At 41.4% G+C, this 16,795-nt stretch overlaps 1 protein-coding gene across 4 annotated transcripts in view; it reads left to right on the forward strand.

The window, feature by feature from the left end:
- The window catches only part of TJP2 (tight junction protein 2), an 85,252-nt gene that overhangs the window by 21,972 nt on the left and 46,485 nt on the right, over positions 1 to 16,795 (forward strand). For 2 of the 4 annotated variants that reach the window (XM_071802080.1, XM_065860645.2), the window contains exon 5: positions 7,561 to 7,681. In XM_071802080.1, the coding sequence (XP_071658181.1) occupies positions 7,561 to 7,681 (121 nt within the window). Of the gene's footprint in view, positions 1 to 7,560; positions 7,682 to 16,555; positions 16,580 to 16,664; positions 16,715 to 16,795 lie in introns of those variants that run through there. The other 2 variants (XM_065860644.2, XM_071802081.1) reach the window with 2 other exon arrangements.

Raw genomic sequence — 16,795 nt, forward strand, 5'->3', positions numbered from 1 at the left:
ACCATTTCTGCCCTCACACCCCTAGTCTGGTCCTTGATGCTCCTTTACCTCAAGACTGTTTCAACAGATCAAGCTTTACATACGCATTGGTTGTTTTTCAACCTATTTCTTAGCTATATGGCCCAAACAAAACACTTATGTTCTGGATTTTAACAAATGTCTGTCATAGTTATTCTTATCACTTGAGAAAAGCGTGTGGGAAGAGGCCTTTGTTTCTCTGCTCTCTTCATGACATAATTCTTTGATGTTACAGAGATTATTGTTGAGAGATGAGAAAGAAAATAATTTTGTCTCTTTCCAAAGTGATTTGTGGTTGTGTTGGGCAATAGTTGTCTCCTTTATAGTTGGGTCTGAAGTGACTGAAGGTGTACTCATGCTTCTGTCATCAGGTCTTACATGAAGTGTGCTCTACCTCTAATTAAGGGAATATGACTGTTTTAATCTGTCAAGGATTAGAGCAAAAGGAAGCTTTTGCTTTGATCTCACAAATGTTTTTGGCCTTTTTTTTAATGCAGAATAGAGCTTCTGTCATTCTCTCCCCATTCACTGAAATATGTCTTACTTTCCAAACCATCTGCTGCAATTGAGTCTACAGTTTTTACAGTGTGAATGAAAATAAGCAAAATTCAGAACCGCTTTTGTAAAAGTCACTTGTAGGATTTCAGCCAGGTTGAAATCACAGCCCTAAGACTGAAACTGGTTTTTTTGTCCCACTCTGTCTCGTCTAAGGAAGCACAGAAAAGAGTGATGAACTTCGGAACAGTTCAAGAAAAGCTGACAGTTTTCATGGAGACCTCTTATACACTTACAGCAGTTTGGTGAGGCTGTGACAAGTGGTCCAAGCCTTTTGGTACATTGCCACAATGCACCATATCAGTTTGATAGAAATATGTGTTGCTAGATTTTCTTTGTTTTGTAAACTGATTAGTCATTCGTGTGAGAGATTGTCAGGGAGAAGGTTAGCAGAGGATACAAATATAGTGAATAAGTGAACAATCTTTTTAGGCAAGCTGTGAGGCGATTTCTTGCTGTTATCTTTTTGGATATGGCTGAGGAACATGAGGTCCTAGAGTCAACAAAAATATTTTTCTTGACAGCTTAGTTCTCAGATTATGTTTGTTCACTTCTCTGTTCTCAGTTAGGAAAATTGCATGGTGTTCTTTGCAATATAACTTGCTGTTTGTTCTTCTTGAAAACATACAAGGCCAGAAGAAGGGGAGTGTATGGTAACTCCCCAACAGGAAACAATGGGTGAAGGTATGTTTTAGACCTTTTGTTTGCTCTGCAAAAGCCATCCTTCACTAACAATGAATGCACTAACAGCTTTGAATTTCTGTTTTTGGAAAAAGTTGAAGGAAGTTGATAAACTGTGAGTCACTCACTCCCTCTAGATATCAGGAGACTTCATGAAACATTTAGCCAAAAGCAGTGCTTGGGAGTAACTTGTGCTTATTGTGTGAACTTGGATTTTCTGTGTACAAGTCTAGCTGTTGAGCACCTATACTGGTGGGAATTAATTGGGTTTGCCTGAAGAGAAAATATGGACTAGAGCTGCACTCAATGTTTTATAGACTTTGCATGTCTTTGAAAAGTACTTTTGGGAAGTTTTTGTAAGAACTGTTTCTTAGATATATAAGGGAAAAATTCAGGATTAATAAAGTGTTAAACGGATGACAGAAGGAAGTACCAAAACTTCACAGGAGAAATGTGGTAATACAGATGTTGCTAACAAAACTGACTTTGAGGGAAGATTTGATTTTGTTGAAGTGTTTCTACATGTAAGTAAAATTGAATATTGTCATGGACTACTACAGTTAGAAGGTTCTTAAGAACTGGAATAGTCAAAAAAACTGCCTGCTGCTTATCTTGTGTTTTCCTAGTCAGTGCTGCCCAAGCTATCAGAAGTCAGGATGCGTGCAGGCATAATGATGTTAGCTGTGCTTGCAGCCTTCTAGTAGTACTTTGCATTCCTAAGCTTCTTAGTACTTTGTATACAGATGTTTGAACTTGTAGTTAAGACATGGAGAAGTAATTCTTTACTTAATTCAATTTCTATGCTTTTAATATATTTATTTTCTTAGTACATCAGAAATGTTCAGGCTGCATACTCCTTACATATCAGCATGCAACTAGGTAGGTGAAAACTGAATTCTCTCCTCTGACAGTTGTTTTTAGTGGTACTCCCTGAATTAAAAAAAATGCTTAATTTTATTTTGATTTTCTAAGATCAGTCCTGTGGGATTACTGTTTAGTGATGGTTTAAAAGAGTTCAGTGTGTGCATGCGTTAACATAACCTTCACATTTAGCTGAATATTAAACACCAAATATGGGTAACATGGGATTGTAAGTAATATAGAACCTGGCAATGGCTATACAAATTGTGTTGTTAAGAGTGGAATATTTTACAGTATAAGTAATGAAAACTTGTGGTTTTCATCTTAGCAGTTTCTAAATAAGTAATGCGCAAGACAAAGTCAACCCATCAGAAATATGGATGTATCTGATAATATTAAGGAATGACTAAAATGTGGACTTTACAGAGAGAGTTGAAGTCGTCTGTCTTCCCGTCCTGTGTGTTCTTTTTACATTTTTATCTATATTACTGGAGAAGTACATATAACTATATATATTATATAAATATTATGAAAAACATTCATATCTTACAATCTTAGTATCTAAGTAGCAACAACAGTTCCTTAGTTAGTCTTTTTGCAATCAAATATGTCTCTTATAATACTGCAATTTGACAGTGCTGCAGCATTTCAAAGATGTCTCTGCTATTTAACAAGTACATCTGCCTCCAGCTTTGTAGTGCTGGAGGTCTTTGGCACGCACGGTTGCTTACCTCATGGCAAGAACAATTTTGACATGGAAAACTACTTCTGGCTTAGTGTGAGGCACATTTGAATGACGAGTAGGTGTCATAATGGGAGTCTTTAGCTTTCTTAATTCCATACAGTTCACATAAGGGAATGTTTCTCCATGTCTTTTCTGAACAGATCAGATAAATCCCTTCTAACAGTTCCGTTGTACAGAGCTTTGTGGTGCTGAGCAGAAAAGTTGAAGCAAGAGCTATTTTTGTCTGTCACAATGTCTGAAACAGTCTCAAGTTTTCTGTGCAGATCTCTTTTAGTCCCTGAATGGATTTGACAGAGATGTTACCTAGTGCTCTGTTAGTACTTGAAAGATTATAGACAGCAGAGATTTAGCAAAGGATTAGTCAATTGGAGAGTGTGCATTATCCGTCCAGGCTTAGGACCGTGATTGTCTCTTCAATCATTTTTATTAGTGTCTTATTCAAAGATTGAATTATGTAACAATGACGTTTCAGGGGAATCTGGTAGGAGTTTTTCTTTGGTTTCTCTCTCCTGCTAACTCTTCAAGCCTGGGAGAGAGGGGAAAAAAGCGTTAGTTTTATTCTTTGAACTTGCAGCATGTTTTGAAAAGCAGCAGTTCAGATAGGTGAAGAGGCATGACTCCAGTCGCAGCATCTGCATTTGGATGATAACTTAGCGTGGTGGAACTCTTGAGAGAGGCAGGATGCGGTACAAGAAATACGTAACTATTTTAGAAGCAGCTATAGGTATTACTCCCCTTAACAAGAGGGAGCTGCTTCCTGAGGGTAGACATGCAAATCTGTGGAAACATCGAGGGTAAGTGTTAAAAAACAATCAGTGAACAACTGTGGAAAAGCCTGTGCTTACCTTGAATCATGCAATTTTAAAACTTGTTGGTTTTTTTTTTTGTACCTTCCAAATGGTGTATCTTCTGTGGTTGTAGTTAAACTTTGTTGTTTCATTAGAGATTTCTGTGTACTTCTTGTCTTTGGCTAGTACAATAAGTAGGATAAGGTATTATTTCTAAATCAGGCGTTTGCTGAAGAACAGAAAGGCTAAACAGATGCGTATTCAGCAGAATGAAAATTAAATGGTTGCTTTGTGTTTATTACTTACTACTAAGCTGGTGTTCGTATGTATGCGCTCCCCCTCCCCCATTTGAAGACATGCATATTTTAGTTTTATCCATGAGAGAACTAGCAGCTGCTAAAAGTGGAAAAGGAAAACACTTTTCTCTATGTGTGCAACTTTCCTTCTCTGCTGGGAAGCAAGAGTTCATCATACTTAGAAATACCATTTCCTTGAAGGAAAGTTTTAGTTATTAAAAGAGAAGTCAATTAAGGCTATTAATGCTAAATGTGAAATACTGAGCATTCTGGTTTTGTTAAAGACTATCCAGAGTTCATTCTTGTACCACCCAAGTATTAGGCTTCAGAAAACTTTTATGACTGTTTCCTTCAAAAACGTGTGTTTTCTGTGAGAGGGGATTGTCATTCTCTCCCACCTTGCCCTACATGAGTGGCATCAATGGACGGGTGTCTTCCCAAGCCCTTCTAGGCTCTCCTAGTTTTGCTGTACATTAGAATGCTGTCACTCTGCTTCAGACGTTGCAGAGGAGTGCAAAAAGTGAGAAGCTTTTGCTCAAGAGCAATTAATATGTACTGGTTTGGAATAGTTTTCTGTAAGCAAGACTTCAAAGAAAAGCTTGGAGTAAAACTGTGACTATTTGGCTGTGACTGAACTCAGATGTATCCTGTAATTTTTCCACAAGAACACTTCCTCTAATGGTGGTAGCAACAGTAAAAGTCATTAAAATACAGTGCACAATATGATCTTTTTTCTAGTTGCATCACCAAAACCACAAAAACCAGTCTAGAATATATGCTGAAGCCAACAGCTTCCAGCCTCTTTTCTACACAAGTATTCTTCAAGTTTGCCCTAAGCTTCTGGTATTGTATTAATAAGTGCTTGTAGGGCTTTTTGTTAAAAATCTGCCTAGTAAAAGGGGTTCTTAGGACAATGTATTTGGACACAGGACAGTGGAATGTCCTGGACTGACTTCCTTTGATTGTTTCATGTAAGTTACCTACATGCCAGTCTCTTTGAATTTTGCAGCAACTCTTTACATGTTGATAAAACTTGATAGTTTGAGGAGTAGTATTGGAAAGTAATGGTACATTCCTCCAGAATTCCCCTTTGCTTTCAAGTAGACTTGTTTGGCCAGAGTCACAGCTTGAAACAAGCCATCTGAAAATGAAACTTCCTAACTTCAGTATCCATTATTTTTTGTTTCATAACTGTGACTGCTTGGCTTTAATCTACTACTGAGTGCTAGTCAGTGTCAAAGTGCAAAAGACACTGCCCTGTTAATATTTGTGTTTGCTTCCAGCATACTTGATTTGGTATCTCCCTACTTTCAGGGAGAGGTTTAGTTCATGCAATTGTTACACGCACTTGGAATTCCAAAGTGGTTAAGATGTATTTGGATTATGTTTGGATTTGCCATTCCAACAGTTTCACAAAAGCAGAAAAGCTGTTGTCATTGGACTGTAATAGGGATCACTTTTATGTTTTCGTTAAAACTTTTTGGGAACTAAAGGCTGGTAACCAGCAATTGCAGCAAAGTGAACCGTGAGTTGAAGAAAAAAGAGCTGTTATTTTTTCTTAGCTGCAGACTGCTAATTCTGTACAACTGGAATAAGCAAATTAATAGCTCACTTTGCTAATATCATCTTATCACTCAACTTGTAGAGATACCCTGTCATGTTCATAGGGAGAAGGTGTTTTAGAAGTGTGATTGTGTATAGGGGGGAAAGAAAAAAGTAACAGACCTAATGAGACAGTTCCTAAAACGCAATGCGGAACATGGGATATAGAGGTCCTCATGTGTCGTCTCACCACTGCACAAATTCAGGTGCATGCTTAATTCAAATACCTCCTTTAACCTAATCATCTCCTAAAGTTAAAAGAAAAATAGCATTGGAGTGTGATGCTAGCTCCAGTGACATCACTTGAAAGTTGTGAAAATCCTGATCTAAAAACCCAGACTAAGGTGTGAAATAAAGCAGGAAAGGCAATTATGTTGTTTTGCCAGGGCATTCATTTACATTTCCATATCAAAGGCATTATAAAACATGTTTTTCTACCTCCATTTTGGCTTGGAATAGTGACGTGTTTTCTGTGACAGATCTGTTTTTATGATTTTTGGCATCTTGATGCAGAGGCAAAATGATGACAGCAGTGGTAGTTTGAGTTTAGCTTTCTTGTGTAACTTTCCTGCAGCCTCTAGAATAGTATTCTGTGCACAACCTGGAACAATAAAGCTGATGTTTGTTCATAATGCACAGCGTAGTAAACTCATATTAAGCATCCTTTTGTTCTGTGACTTCAGAAGCCATGCCTTGATCCAAAACAACTGTTTCAGCATAAGAGCATCTTCCTGGAAGTAATAATCAGCAGAGAGGGAAAAAGACCTTCTATTATAGTTTCACAATGTAACGTCTGGCAGGTGTTCGCATTTTTGAAGTTTTTAAGAAGTTAATCTGAGACCATATGTATCTTTAAAATATCTTAGCAGTTTTAAAGTTGCTTTTTTGAACCTGGGTCCTCATTATGATTGTGCTCAAGAAAAGGTGGGTGTCAGACACAAGACACGATCCATAAAATGTGGGATATACTTGTAGATAATTGGGGAAGTTCTGCAGAATTCGTTCAGTATCTCTTTCTTATGGCTCTCTTGCTCTCTAGAAATGGCTAATGGAGTATTAAGCAGAATTAATATACATTGGTGAGGAAAATGAACAAACAAACAGTTACAGTATGGAGAAGATACTCTGCTAGGGAAGTCAGGCTATATCCCTTAAAGATGGAACACTTTGGAAGGATGCTCTTTCAGAGGAGTTAAGGTAATCAAGATGTGTGTTGGTTTTCTTTTAAAAACAAAACCCAACAAACAAACAAACCCTAACCACTGGCTTCTGTTTCTATTTCTGTCAAAAGTTTCTGCTTCATCTTAGTTAAGCCATTTATTTTCTGTTTTCCTACACAGGAAAATCAAAGGCTAGGACAAGGGGTGGGGGAGAAGAGAACTCTGACAGGGATGCTGAATGGAAGCTAACTTACTGCCTTTGCAGAAGGGGGTGTCAGAGGCCTGTTGCAGGTGAAGATGTAGCAAATTATATTGGAATTATTTTTTTGTGTGTCATTCGCCAACTCGCGTTGTTACGTTACCAGTTGACATCACTGGAGCACATATATCTGATTGCTTTTAGGGAGGCTGTGCTCAAGATACAGTGTTCTTACTGGCTTAACTTTGTACAACACTCTTGTACAAGCTAAGCTGTCCGACTAAGACTAAATTAAAATGCCCAGATGCCTTGTGGAGAGGACCAGTGCAACAGGGGGACTATTAAGCATATTTCCTATCTGTACCCTATTTAGTTTGCGAAAGAAAACTCATTGTTGCCTTGTGTGCAGGCAGGTGTGGATGCCTGAGGAGGGACAGTGCTAAAACTGAAGTCTGAAGCATTGCTGCAAGAGCAAATACTGCTGAGTATCTCCTTTATTCAACTGCTGTTCCCACTTGGTTGCCAGGGAAGCTGAACCCTGGCAAACCAGTGAAATATATTTTATATCCTCTCTATCTCTAGGACTTCAATGTCCTAGGTTTCGCAATAACTCTTCTGTGATTATACATGACTCAAATGAAACTTTGTTTTTCAGGGAGCAAACTAGTGCACTGCCATCTCCTTGTGAGTGGGACTGGGAGCACAGCCGTACGTCGAGCCCAAAGCATCTCACAGCGAGTGGACAGAGACGCTCAAAATCTGTCATTCCTCACAAGGTAGTAGTGATGTTGTAACAGAAGTGGCCATTAGTTTAAAATTATGGATTCTCATCATGTGCTAACTGTAATGTTCATTCTTTTAGCTATGATTTTAAGAGGTTTTAAGAAACTGTAGAGTAATATGTTGAAATCTGAACCTGTTCTTTTGGATTCCTGAAGCAACCTAGAATAAGCACATGTGCATTTTCTGAAAGCTGGATGATATACAACAGGCCTCCAGAAGAGGAGAGACTTCTGCAATGAACTCAATATTCTGCTGAAGTTATGCAAATAATAATGCACAGGCCTGCACTAGTTCATCTCTTAGCTAAACATTGGTAAAGAATTAATTTAATCTATGGTGATGTCTTCGGCAAATATAAATATTTAGCATGGGTTTGGGGATAAATAAATTACTTTAAGCATGGAGGGTAATATTAATGGGAATTGCTTAGTGACTCAGTGGAGTCCTGGGAAACAGAATAGCCACACACAGGGAGAGTTGTTTTGCTGCATATTTTATTATAGTACATCATTAAGGTAAATATAATCCTTTTGGCATCTTAACCTTGCTTTTGAAACCTTTTCTCAAGTGCTTCCAGAGAGAATATAAAATGCGTCCTTAGTTTTATGTCTTGATCAAACATGTTTGGCTTGTTTTTGTAAGTCATTTATAGATAACAATTTTAAGAGAGCAAAGGGCTTTTATGCTGGTGTGTTGCAAAACCATAATTGACTTATCTTTCATTCTTGAGATATGAATAGCTGTTGCTGCTTTAGTAATTTACTTGGAAATGTGAGTATCTGTTGTCCTTTATTTTTAGTTTGTGATGTACTTAACCAAATCTACTTATCTGTTAGTTTAATGTTCTGGAAGTGAGGGGAGAGGATGCTAGTTAATAAGACTGTAAAGGGGGAAAAAAGGGGGGGGGAAAGGGAGAAAAGGGGAAAAAAAAAAAAGTCAGCATTTTATAAAATAACAAGCAAGACCTGTTCAGTTAGGGCAGTGTGTGGGGGGAAAAGATGATATGAGAGTATCAGTGAAGCATAGCTAGGCAGAAATGTCCCAGTTGAGATCTCAAGCGGATCTAGCATTTCCTCATAATAAAAAAAGCTGTTAAGAATCTGGTGTGGTATGCAAACCTTACACCAGGGAATGTGGATACTTGGAAGCCCAGCTGTTAGCAAAAGAAACTCCAGGACCATGTATCCACTAGAAAAAGATGCCTCAGAAGCTGCATCCAGCCACTTTGCCTGTGGGCTCCCAGGAGTTGTGGAACTGGCAAGTGAATGACTTGCATAGCTGTGTCCATCTTGTTTCTCCATGATGATTGTTCTCACTGTTCTCTGTTGGACTCTCACCAGCTCATTTTGGTCCTTCCCAAAGAGCAGCACCCAAAAACGAGCATAGTACCCTAGCTGGGACCTTGCTGTTACTGAATAGTGCTGCAGAACTGCTTTGTTTCTTAATGAGCCTGTCAGCAGGAGGTTTGCCAGTATAAATAGGATGGGGAGAGGCAGAGCTTTGAAGCACAGTTTTAGTGCTCTAAAAGACTAACTTGGCTGAAGAACTGCTGTCTGGAGCTTTGTTCTTTAAATTAATCTCTGTATCAGAAAAAAATTAACAGGAAGGTTTTGTGTATGTTAGGTCTTGTGCATTCTGCATATTATTTTGCTTGTTCTTAATAATGATCTCCATGAGAATGAGATCTTTGTTTTCTTTACTGTGTTGTTTTAATTAGTTTGAGCCATAAGAGTTGATTACCATGGTAAAGTTTTTCATGTTGTAGGGCTTGGCTTCTAGTGAGGGAAGGCAGATAAACTGCTGAAAGCAGAGGATTGTTTCAGAGCCTTGCAAGGAGTAGTCAAGAAGCATGGAGAAGAGAGGAAGGAAATGAGATGTAAGCAAAATGAATGTTCAAACAGAATGTGCTCAATGCAGTGCCTTCTGTTTAAAATGAATTCATTGGGGGTGGGGAAGAGATTTCCTTTCACATGTTGATATGCACTTTTGTGTGATGTTTGGGGAGAAACATAGTACGCACTTGTGTGTTTTGGATCTGTTTAAACTACTTATTTCATTCTTTAGAATAACAGTACTAGCTTTTGTAGCTTCCTAAATTAATAGTGGTCAAAGTGCTTATGTCAAATAAAGTTGCTTCATTTTGCATAATGCGTAGGGTTGGGGGGGAGGTGTGTGTGTCCAGGTAGAGTCACTGTTAAGTCCCTGTTTCACTCTCTAGCAGTAGGTCACAGTGTTTCATTTGCTTGTCTGACTTACCAGTGTAATTTTCAAGACACTGCAGTGTAGTTTAAAAAATTGCACAGATGAAAATATGTTTAGAATAAATAAAATGTATTTATTTATTCTCCACATTATCCTTTTTTATTGACTATTATAAAACATCTTTGTGTATTCTCATGCTGCTTTTTATCTACCCTGTGAAAAGTGCTGTGCATCTATATTTTCTAAGTCGCATTCTTTGCAAAGAAACGTCAAAACCAAGCAGTCTTATGCCTTTTTTTAGCAGAATAAACTTGTGAGATCTAGTATAACTGATGACTAATATTTCAAAACTTTTGAGAAAAATATACTGTGTTACTGTGTTTCATACTGTTAATATCTCCAGTGCTGTTCCTATTTGTTCAGCATATAACAGCTTGTCACAGTAGTTTTTCTAATTGGCTTAGAATAGTACTGCTTTGTGCTCTGAATATTTATCTACATGCTTTAAATTTTGCTGATTTGAAGTGTCTATATAAATCTGTATGTCTAAGTTTAAAAAAAAAAACAAAACAAAACAACATATATATATATATATGTATATGTGCTTACCATGAGAACATCAAAATAGGTGGCCAGTAAGCCACAGCGGATTTTGTACTGTTGATTACCCCAGAAAAAGTATGTATAAAGTATGGGATGCTGTTTATGTTGGGCTCTGTATTTCTTCTAGGGACATCCATGGTTACTAAAATAACAGCCTTAGAATTGCTACTTTGAAACATGGAAAGTGTGTACAGCTGTGCATCCCTACACTAGACCAGAGACAGTAAACATACTGGACCCTGCAAGCTGCATGCCAAAACCTTTATGCTGCATAATCACAAGCTGTACTTTGAAAGTGGAGACAAGGGTCAGGTTAGTGAACACATCACTCTGCTTTATGCTGGCACTTGAGTCATGCAGTGACCCAGGAATAATAAGCTAGTTCAGGTAGAGGGGAACCTCTGTTAGGGAATAGAGATCTAGGGCAAAGAAACTTCCCTGGCACCTCTAGAGGTTTCTAGCCCAACCTCTTGCCTAAAGCAGGGTCAGCTGTGAGATCAGAACAGGCTGCATGGGGCTTTACCTGGTTGGGGTTTGAAAACCTCCAAGGACAGAGATGGTACAACCTCTCTGTGCCCTGGGTCCACAGCTTTGGCTGCCCTCATGGGTGAAAAAAAATTTCTGTTTATATTCCTCCGAACTTCTCGTTTGAACTTTTGCCCATCACCTCCTGTCCTTGCACCATGCACCACTGTTAAGAACCTGGCTGCATCTCCTCAGACTTCCTCTCATCAGCACCAGTGGGCTGCTGTTAGGTGTCCCAGAGCCATCCTTCCTCCAGACTAAACAAGCCCAGCTGCTACAGCCTCCTCCTGCAGAACTGGTGCTTTAGCCCCCTCCATCTTCGTGGCCCTCCATTGAATTTACTTCTACACATGTTAACAAGTACCCAGATAGTATATGTGGCTTCTCTAGTCCCTTCAAGATAGAGACTAGGATTAAGTGCGCTATACATGTGACTTAACGCCAGTGTAGAGCTGTGTGTTTGAACCACATGTAGCTCCTGAGCAATTCAACAAGAGTCAGAGGTCAGCTACCTACACATCTTCTAATCCTGAAGGTTGAATCTGTTAGGGCCCAGCTTACTATATAAAGAAGTGGATGTAATTGGATTTATGAATTATTTCAGTAGGACTGGGCTGACTGATTTGTGTGATTTTGCAGGCTGGTGACAAATAGCAGTCTAAAGAGATTGCCTGGAAGGGAAGGGGGAAAGGCTGTTTCGCAGCATTGTATTTTTAGAAACTTCTACAGTACCTTTCATCAGAGGATCATGAACGCTTGCTTAAAAACAAAAGCAAAACTGACCTATCTGTTCAGACTGTTTAACAACTGGGCTAGCAGCCTGCACTTCCAGTATCTCTTGCTGAAATCAGTTCTCATTTCTTTAAGTAGGTTGCCCATTTGCCGTACTGTCTACCAGCACTACTAAGCATTGAACTCCAACATTCAAAAAACAAAAAAAAAAGAACAAACCTCACAACGCCTGATTGTCAGAAGGGCCAATTAAAAGGCTTAGTGGTGGGGAGGAGGCAGAGTGAACCTGAATCACAACATGGACATTAAGCTTGGTCACTGCAGGGAAAGTTGCTGAATAGCCTTACTTGGTTGGCAGGAGTAATGGTGAGAGGCAGCTGCTTATTTTAAATTTGCATCCTGTAGTGTAGTGTTAAACGGGTGTTCCCTCCACTGATGCTGGAAGGAGCACAACTGCTCAATTCACTGGAGCATTAGATAATTTATGGAATGCGTCCTAGGTTTTGCATACTCAAGCTACAGCAAGTGATCTCTAAATTAGTACTACACAGACCACAGATTCAATCTGATTGTAGGCGAACGTCTGCCTTGATTGCTTAAACCGAAAATCTCAATGGGAAATGTGGTCACTAGAAGTTATTTGCATGTTTCTCATAGAGTTAACACCAATTACTCTTTCCATGGAAGTTAATTTTAAAATCTCTCCACACCTACATAGCATTTTGTGAAATCTCCTGCACATGTTAGTGTTTTGTACAGTCATTGCACATGTAAAATAGCTGGTTGTAAACACTGCAGAAGACAGAGCTGCACATTTATAGCCCAGTTCATGTAATTTTGACATGGTGTTGGTACCCAGCCTTTACGCTTCATGATGCAGTATCCCTTCTAGGACTGATTACAACTGTACCTGCATCTCCTGTTTTAAAGGGAGACAATGAGTGAAAAGTGCAGGCAGCCATGCCTCCCAACATTCTTAAGTGTGCAAAGACCTGCACAGATGGAACAGACCGTTTTTCTGGGTCTCCTGCCCCTCTTCTGCTTGTATGGCTATCCTAGGTCAGTTTTGGCTAGTTTGTAGATATTCTTGGTAGTCACTCATGATTCACAGTGTAGTGTCTTGTGGCGTTTAAGAGAAGCTGAGTCAGGAGAAGTTATGTCTAATTATACACTTTGCAGCATTGAGCTGCAGTTTAAGGGTTCGGTTTTGTTTTCTTCCGTCTTACAAAGAAAGAGAATGGGAATGCTGTTCTTCAGTGGAATCACTCCTACAGAATTGGGTGCTTTGAGTATCTGTTCTCCCCTTTCCTGCCACAGGAGGTAGGAACTTGTGCTGGAGGAGTTCCTGCAGCTCTTGTCACTTATTACACTGCTAATCTTATGTCCTTCGATTTTTGGTTAAGGTGGCATCATCCTCCCCTCATAAGTCCTACCTACATATTCACCTGTGGGATGACAGCTTGATCAAAGGGCAGAAAATACCCAGGAAGGCATGAAAGTCAGTTCTATGAAGTTGATTTCAGGATAAGTAACTTGTAAGTTATGATAATGTTGATAGTTATGCCATCAGTATGGGCATCTGGGCACTTGGCCAAGCTCTAGTGTGAGCATGAGCACTAGAGGTCACTTACTGCTCACATTTTTGGACTAGTATAGGATGATTTATCTGTCCATCATGGCAAAGTGGCTGTTTGGTTTGAGGAAAAATAAATAAGAAAGCAGGAACAGTTATCTTTCCTCATACAAGTGAGAAATTTTAAGAACAAACATGAGAGATGTTTTGATAAGCCCAAAAGGATTGTTTTAATAGAATCATAGAAGAGTTTGGATTGGAAGTGACCTTCAAAAGTCATCTAATCCAACCCCCCTGCAATGAGCAGGGATATCTTCAACTAATCATGTTGCTCAGAGCCCTGTCCAGCCTGGCCTTGAATGTCTCCAGGGATGGGGCATCTGCCACCTCTCTGGGAAACCTGTTCAGTGTTTTACCACCCTCATTGTAAAAAATTTCTTCCTCATATCTAGCCTGAATCTCCTCTCTTTTTGTTTAAAGCCATTACCCCTTGTTTTATCACTATAGACCCTGCTAAAAGGTCTGTCCCCTTTTAAGTACGGAGAGGCTGCAATAAGGTCTCCTGGACCCTTCTCCAGGCTGAACAGCTCCAACTCTCTCAGCCTGTCCTCACAGCAGAGCTGTTCCAGCCCTCTGATCATATTTGTGGCTCCTCTGGCCCCTGTCCAACAGGTCCATGTCTTTCCTGTGCTGAGGCTCCAGAGCTGGACACAGGACTCCAGGTGGGGTGTCACCAGTGGGGCAGAATCACCTCCCTCGACCTGCAGGCCATGCTCCTTTTGATGCAGCCCAAGATATGATTTGCCTTCTGGGCTGCAAGCATGTACTGCCAGCTCATGTCCAAAATTTCATCCAGCAGTGCCCCGAAGTCCTTCTCTGCAGGGCTGCTCTCAATCCCAATCCTTTCATCCCTCAGCCTGTGTTGGTACTGGGGTTTATCCCAACCCAGATGCAGGTTCACATGGGCCTACTCATGAGGTTCACATGAGTGCACTTCTCAAACTTGTCCAAGTCCCTCTGGATGACATCCTATCCCTCACGTGTGTCAACTGCACAACTCAGCTTGGTATCATCTGCACACTTGCGGAGGATGCACTTGATCCCTGTGTATGTCATTGATGAAGACATTAAAAAGTACTGGTCCCAGTATGGACTCTTGTGGGACACCCTTTGTCACTCATCTCCATCTGGATATTTAGCTGCTGACAACTACCCTCTGGATGTGACTGTCCAGTCAATTCCTTATCCATCAAACAGTCCATCAAATGCGTATCTCTCTAATTTAGAGAGAAGGATGTTGGAGGGGGCCATGACAAAGGCCTTAAGGAAGTCCAGGTAGATTTTTTTTTTTTCCATCCAGGTAGATTGTCTGTTGTTTCTGGAAAGTGAATTGAAACTAACTGATAAGCCATTCTCGGGTGACAATTTGTGGTAAGCGGTTGAAAACCAGCCTACTTTGCTGTGGTCAGTTCCTGTATCTTGGCTCAGGCTAGCTGTGTTAACCTTGGTTGCTGCCCTACAGCTCAAGAAAGTATAGCCTGATAACCTCACTGTTAGTGTTAATACTGTGTGGCTGTAATAAAGTCACAGAACATGCCAAAATGAGGTTTTGGGCCAAACTGCAACTTTTATCTGGAATAAGAAGTAATCCTCTTCAGCCTTGGACAGGACAGGCAGAACCTTACATTGCTCTGACTGGCACTGCTTGCACCCTCCAGCAGGCTGGGAGGGGATCAGAAGTGCTAGCTGTGCATCTTCTGCCAGAGCCTGTATGGAGGGAGACGGCTGCAGGAGGCTGGTGCTCTGCTTTATGCTGCCATGAACTTGATATGTATGTTAAGAGAATGCAGTTGGCTGATGTTGCCAGCCAGTGCTCAATCTTTGGGAAGTTGCCTCCAGTTTGCAGAGAGGTGCAGAAGCACTCAGTGGTGCACAGTGGCAGCTGTTTTGCCTTGTCCCGCTGTATCTCATGGACCAATTCTCTATGTCAGATGCTATCACAGTGCCCCATGTGTGTAAGGGGCCTGGCCCCCTACACTTCATTTTTTTCAAGTGGTCTTGACTTTGGTCGTATACCAGACGGCTAGTGTGCAAACACAAGTTGGATGGTAACCCTCACTTGTAAAACTGAGAGGAGGGACCAGATGAAAGAAGAGCCAAGTTCATGCTTTGGCATTTTTCTGCATTTTTCTCTCTAAGTTTAAAGTAACATGCTGTTTGCATTCTTTTTTTAAAGTATTGGCCTGAGAAAGCTCTTCCCTTACAGTTTGTCCTCATTCTTTTTTTCTTCCTTCCAAGAATTGATTCAAGTATTGACTCATACGCCCAAAATAATATAACCCCAGGAAGACAGTAGCACTGAGAAAGAAATCTTTATTTCTGAATACAAGTGTGGCTGAACTTCTGCCAGTCTTCTCCTCCTTAGTGCTTTTAGCGACTATCATTTCTGCAAGCTCTTGAGAATACCTCAAGAACATGCTTTTTAAAAATATGTAATTATGGTCTCAACTGAGCAATTCAGCCTCTGAAATAAAATCAGCAGTGTTGACTGTGAGACTGATGTGGAAGGGCTGTTAGGTGGTGGGAGGGGAACATGACTGAGGCTGCAGACTTGGGGAAGCCATTGGGTGTGGGGTGCTTCTGAATCCCTCTCCTCCTGAAAACACACGAACAGAAAAGGTAGAAATGACTGATGCATTTCTGTTTGGCAAAGCAGCAGTGGATACTGCCCAAGAGCCTCACGCCAGAAATGCTGTGAGGGCTGGGACCATGGGCCCATCTCTGCCGTTTACCCGGTGACAGGCGGCAGCTACCGGCTGCTGCCAAGGGCAAGAATACAAGAAATATTTTTGTAAATGGAGAATAACAATTCTTTTCTTCCCAGGGAGAATGAAAATGTTTCTCCGCCGCCCCGGGGCGTTTGCAGGCTTGATTGGCTGGCGGCTGAGGGCGGCCGGGCCCCGGCAGTACAAAGTCGCTCTGTGGCGGGCTCCTCAGTGCCGCCTTTGTCCCTGACGGGCTCCGGCCGCCGCCGCGCCTCTCCCGCCGGCCAGAGGCTCGACCGGTTTCCTCCAGCCCTTCCCGAGCAGCGGGGCCAAGGCTGGAGAGAAGCATGCCCGGGGCTGACGGCTCTGACCGCTAGCGCCGGGGGCCGCAGGCGGCAGCCGCCCACGCCTGGGCTGGCGATGTTACTATGGGAGCGACGCAGGGCTCCGCCGGGAGCGAACCACGGCAGCCCGCGGGGGGGGCGGAGCAGGTCGGTAGCCTCCCACTCGCTCACCGCGCTCCTCCTCCTGCCGGGCTCGCCCACCGGCACCCCTGGCCCGGCCGTGGTAGTGTTCCCGCGGCCGGGTGCCGCCGCGGCGGGAGGCAGAGCGGGCGGGGCAGTGAGGTGGGCCGGGGACAGGGGTGTGTCTGGCACTGCGTGTGGCAGTTGCAGGTGTTAACGGGCGTTTCAGACCCGCTCAGCGTT

This window comes from Patagioenas fasciata, chromosome Z (genome assembly GCF_037038585.1).
Source record: "Patagioenas fasciata isolate bPatFas1 chromosome Z, bPatFas1.hap1, whole genome shotgun sequence".
Taxonomy (NCBI): domain Eukaryota; kingdom Metazoa; phylum Chordata; class Aves; order Columbiformes; family Columbidae; genus Patagioenas; species Patagioenas fasciata.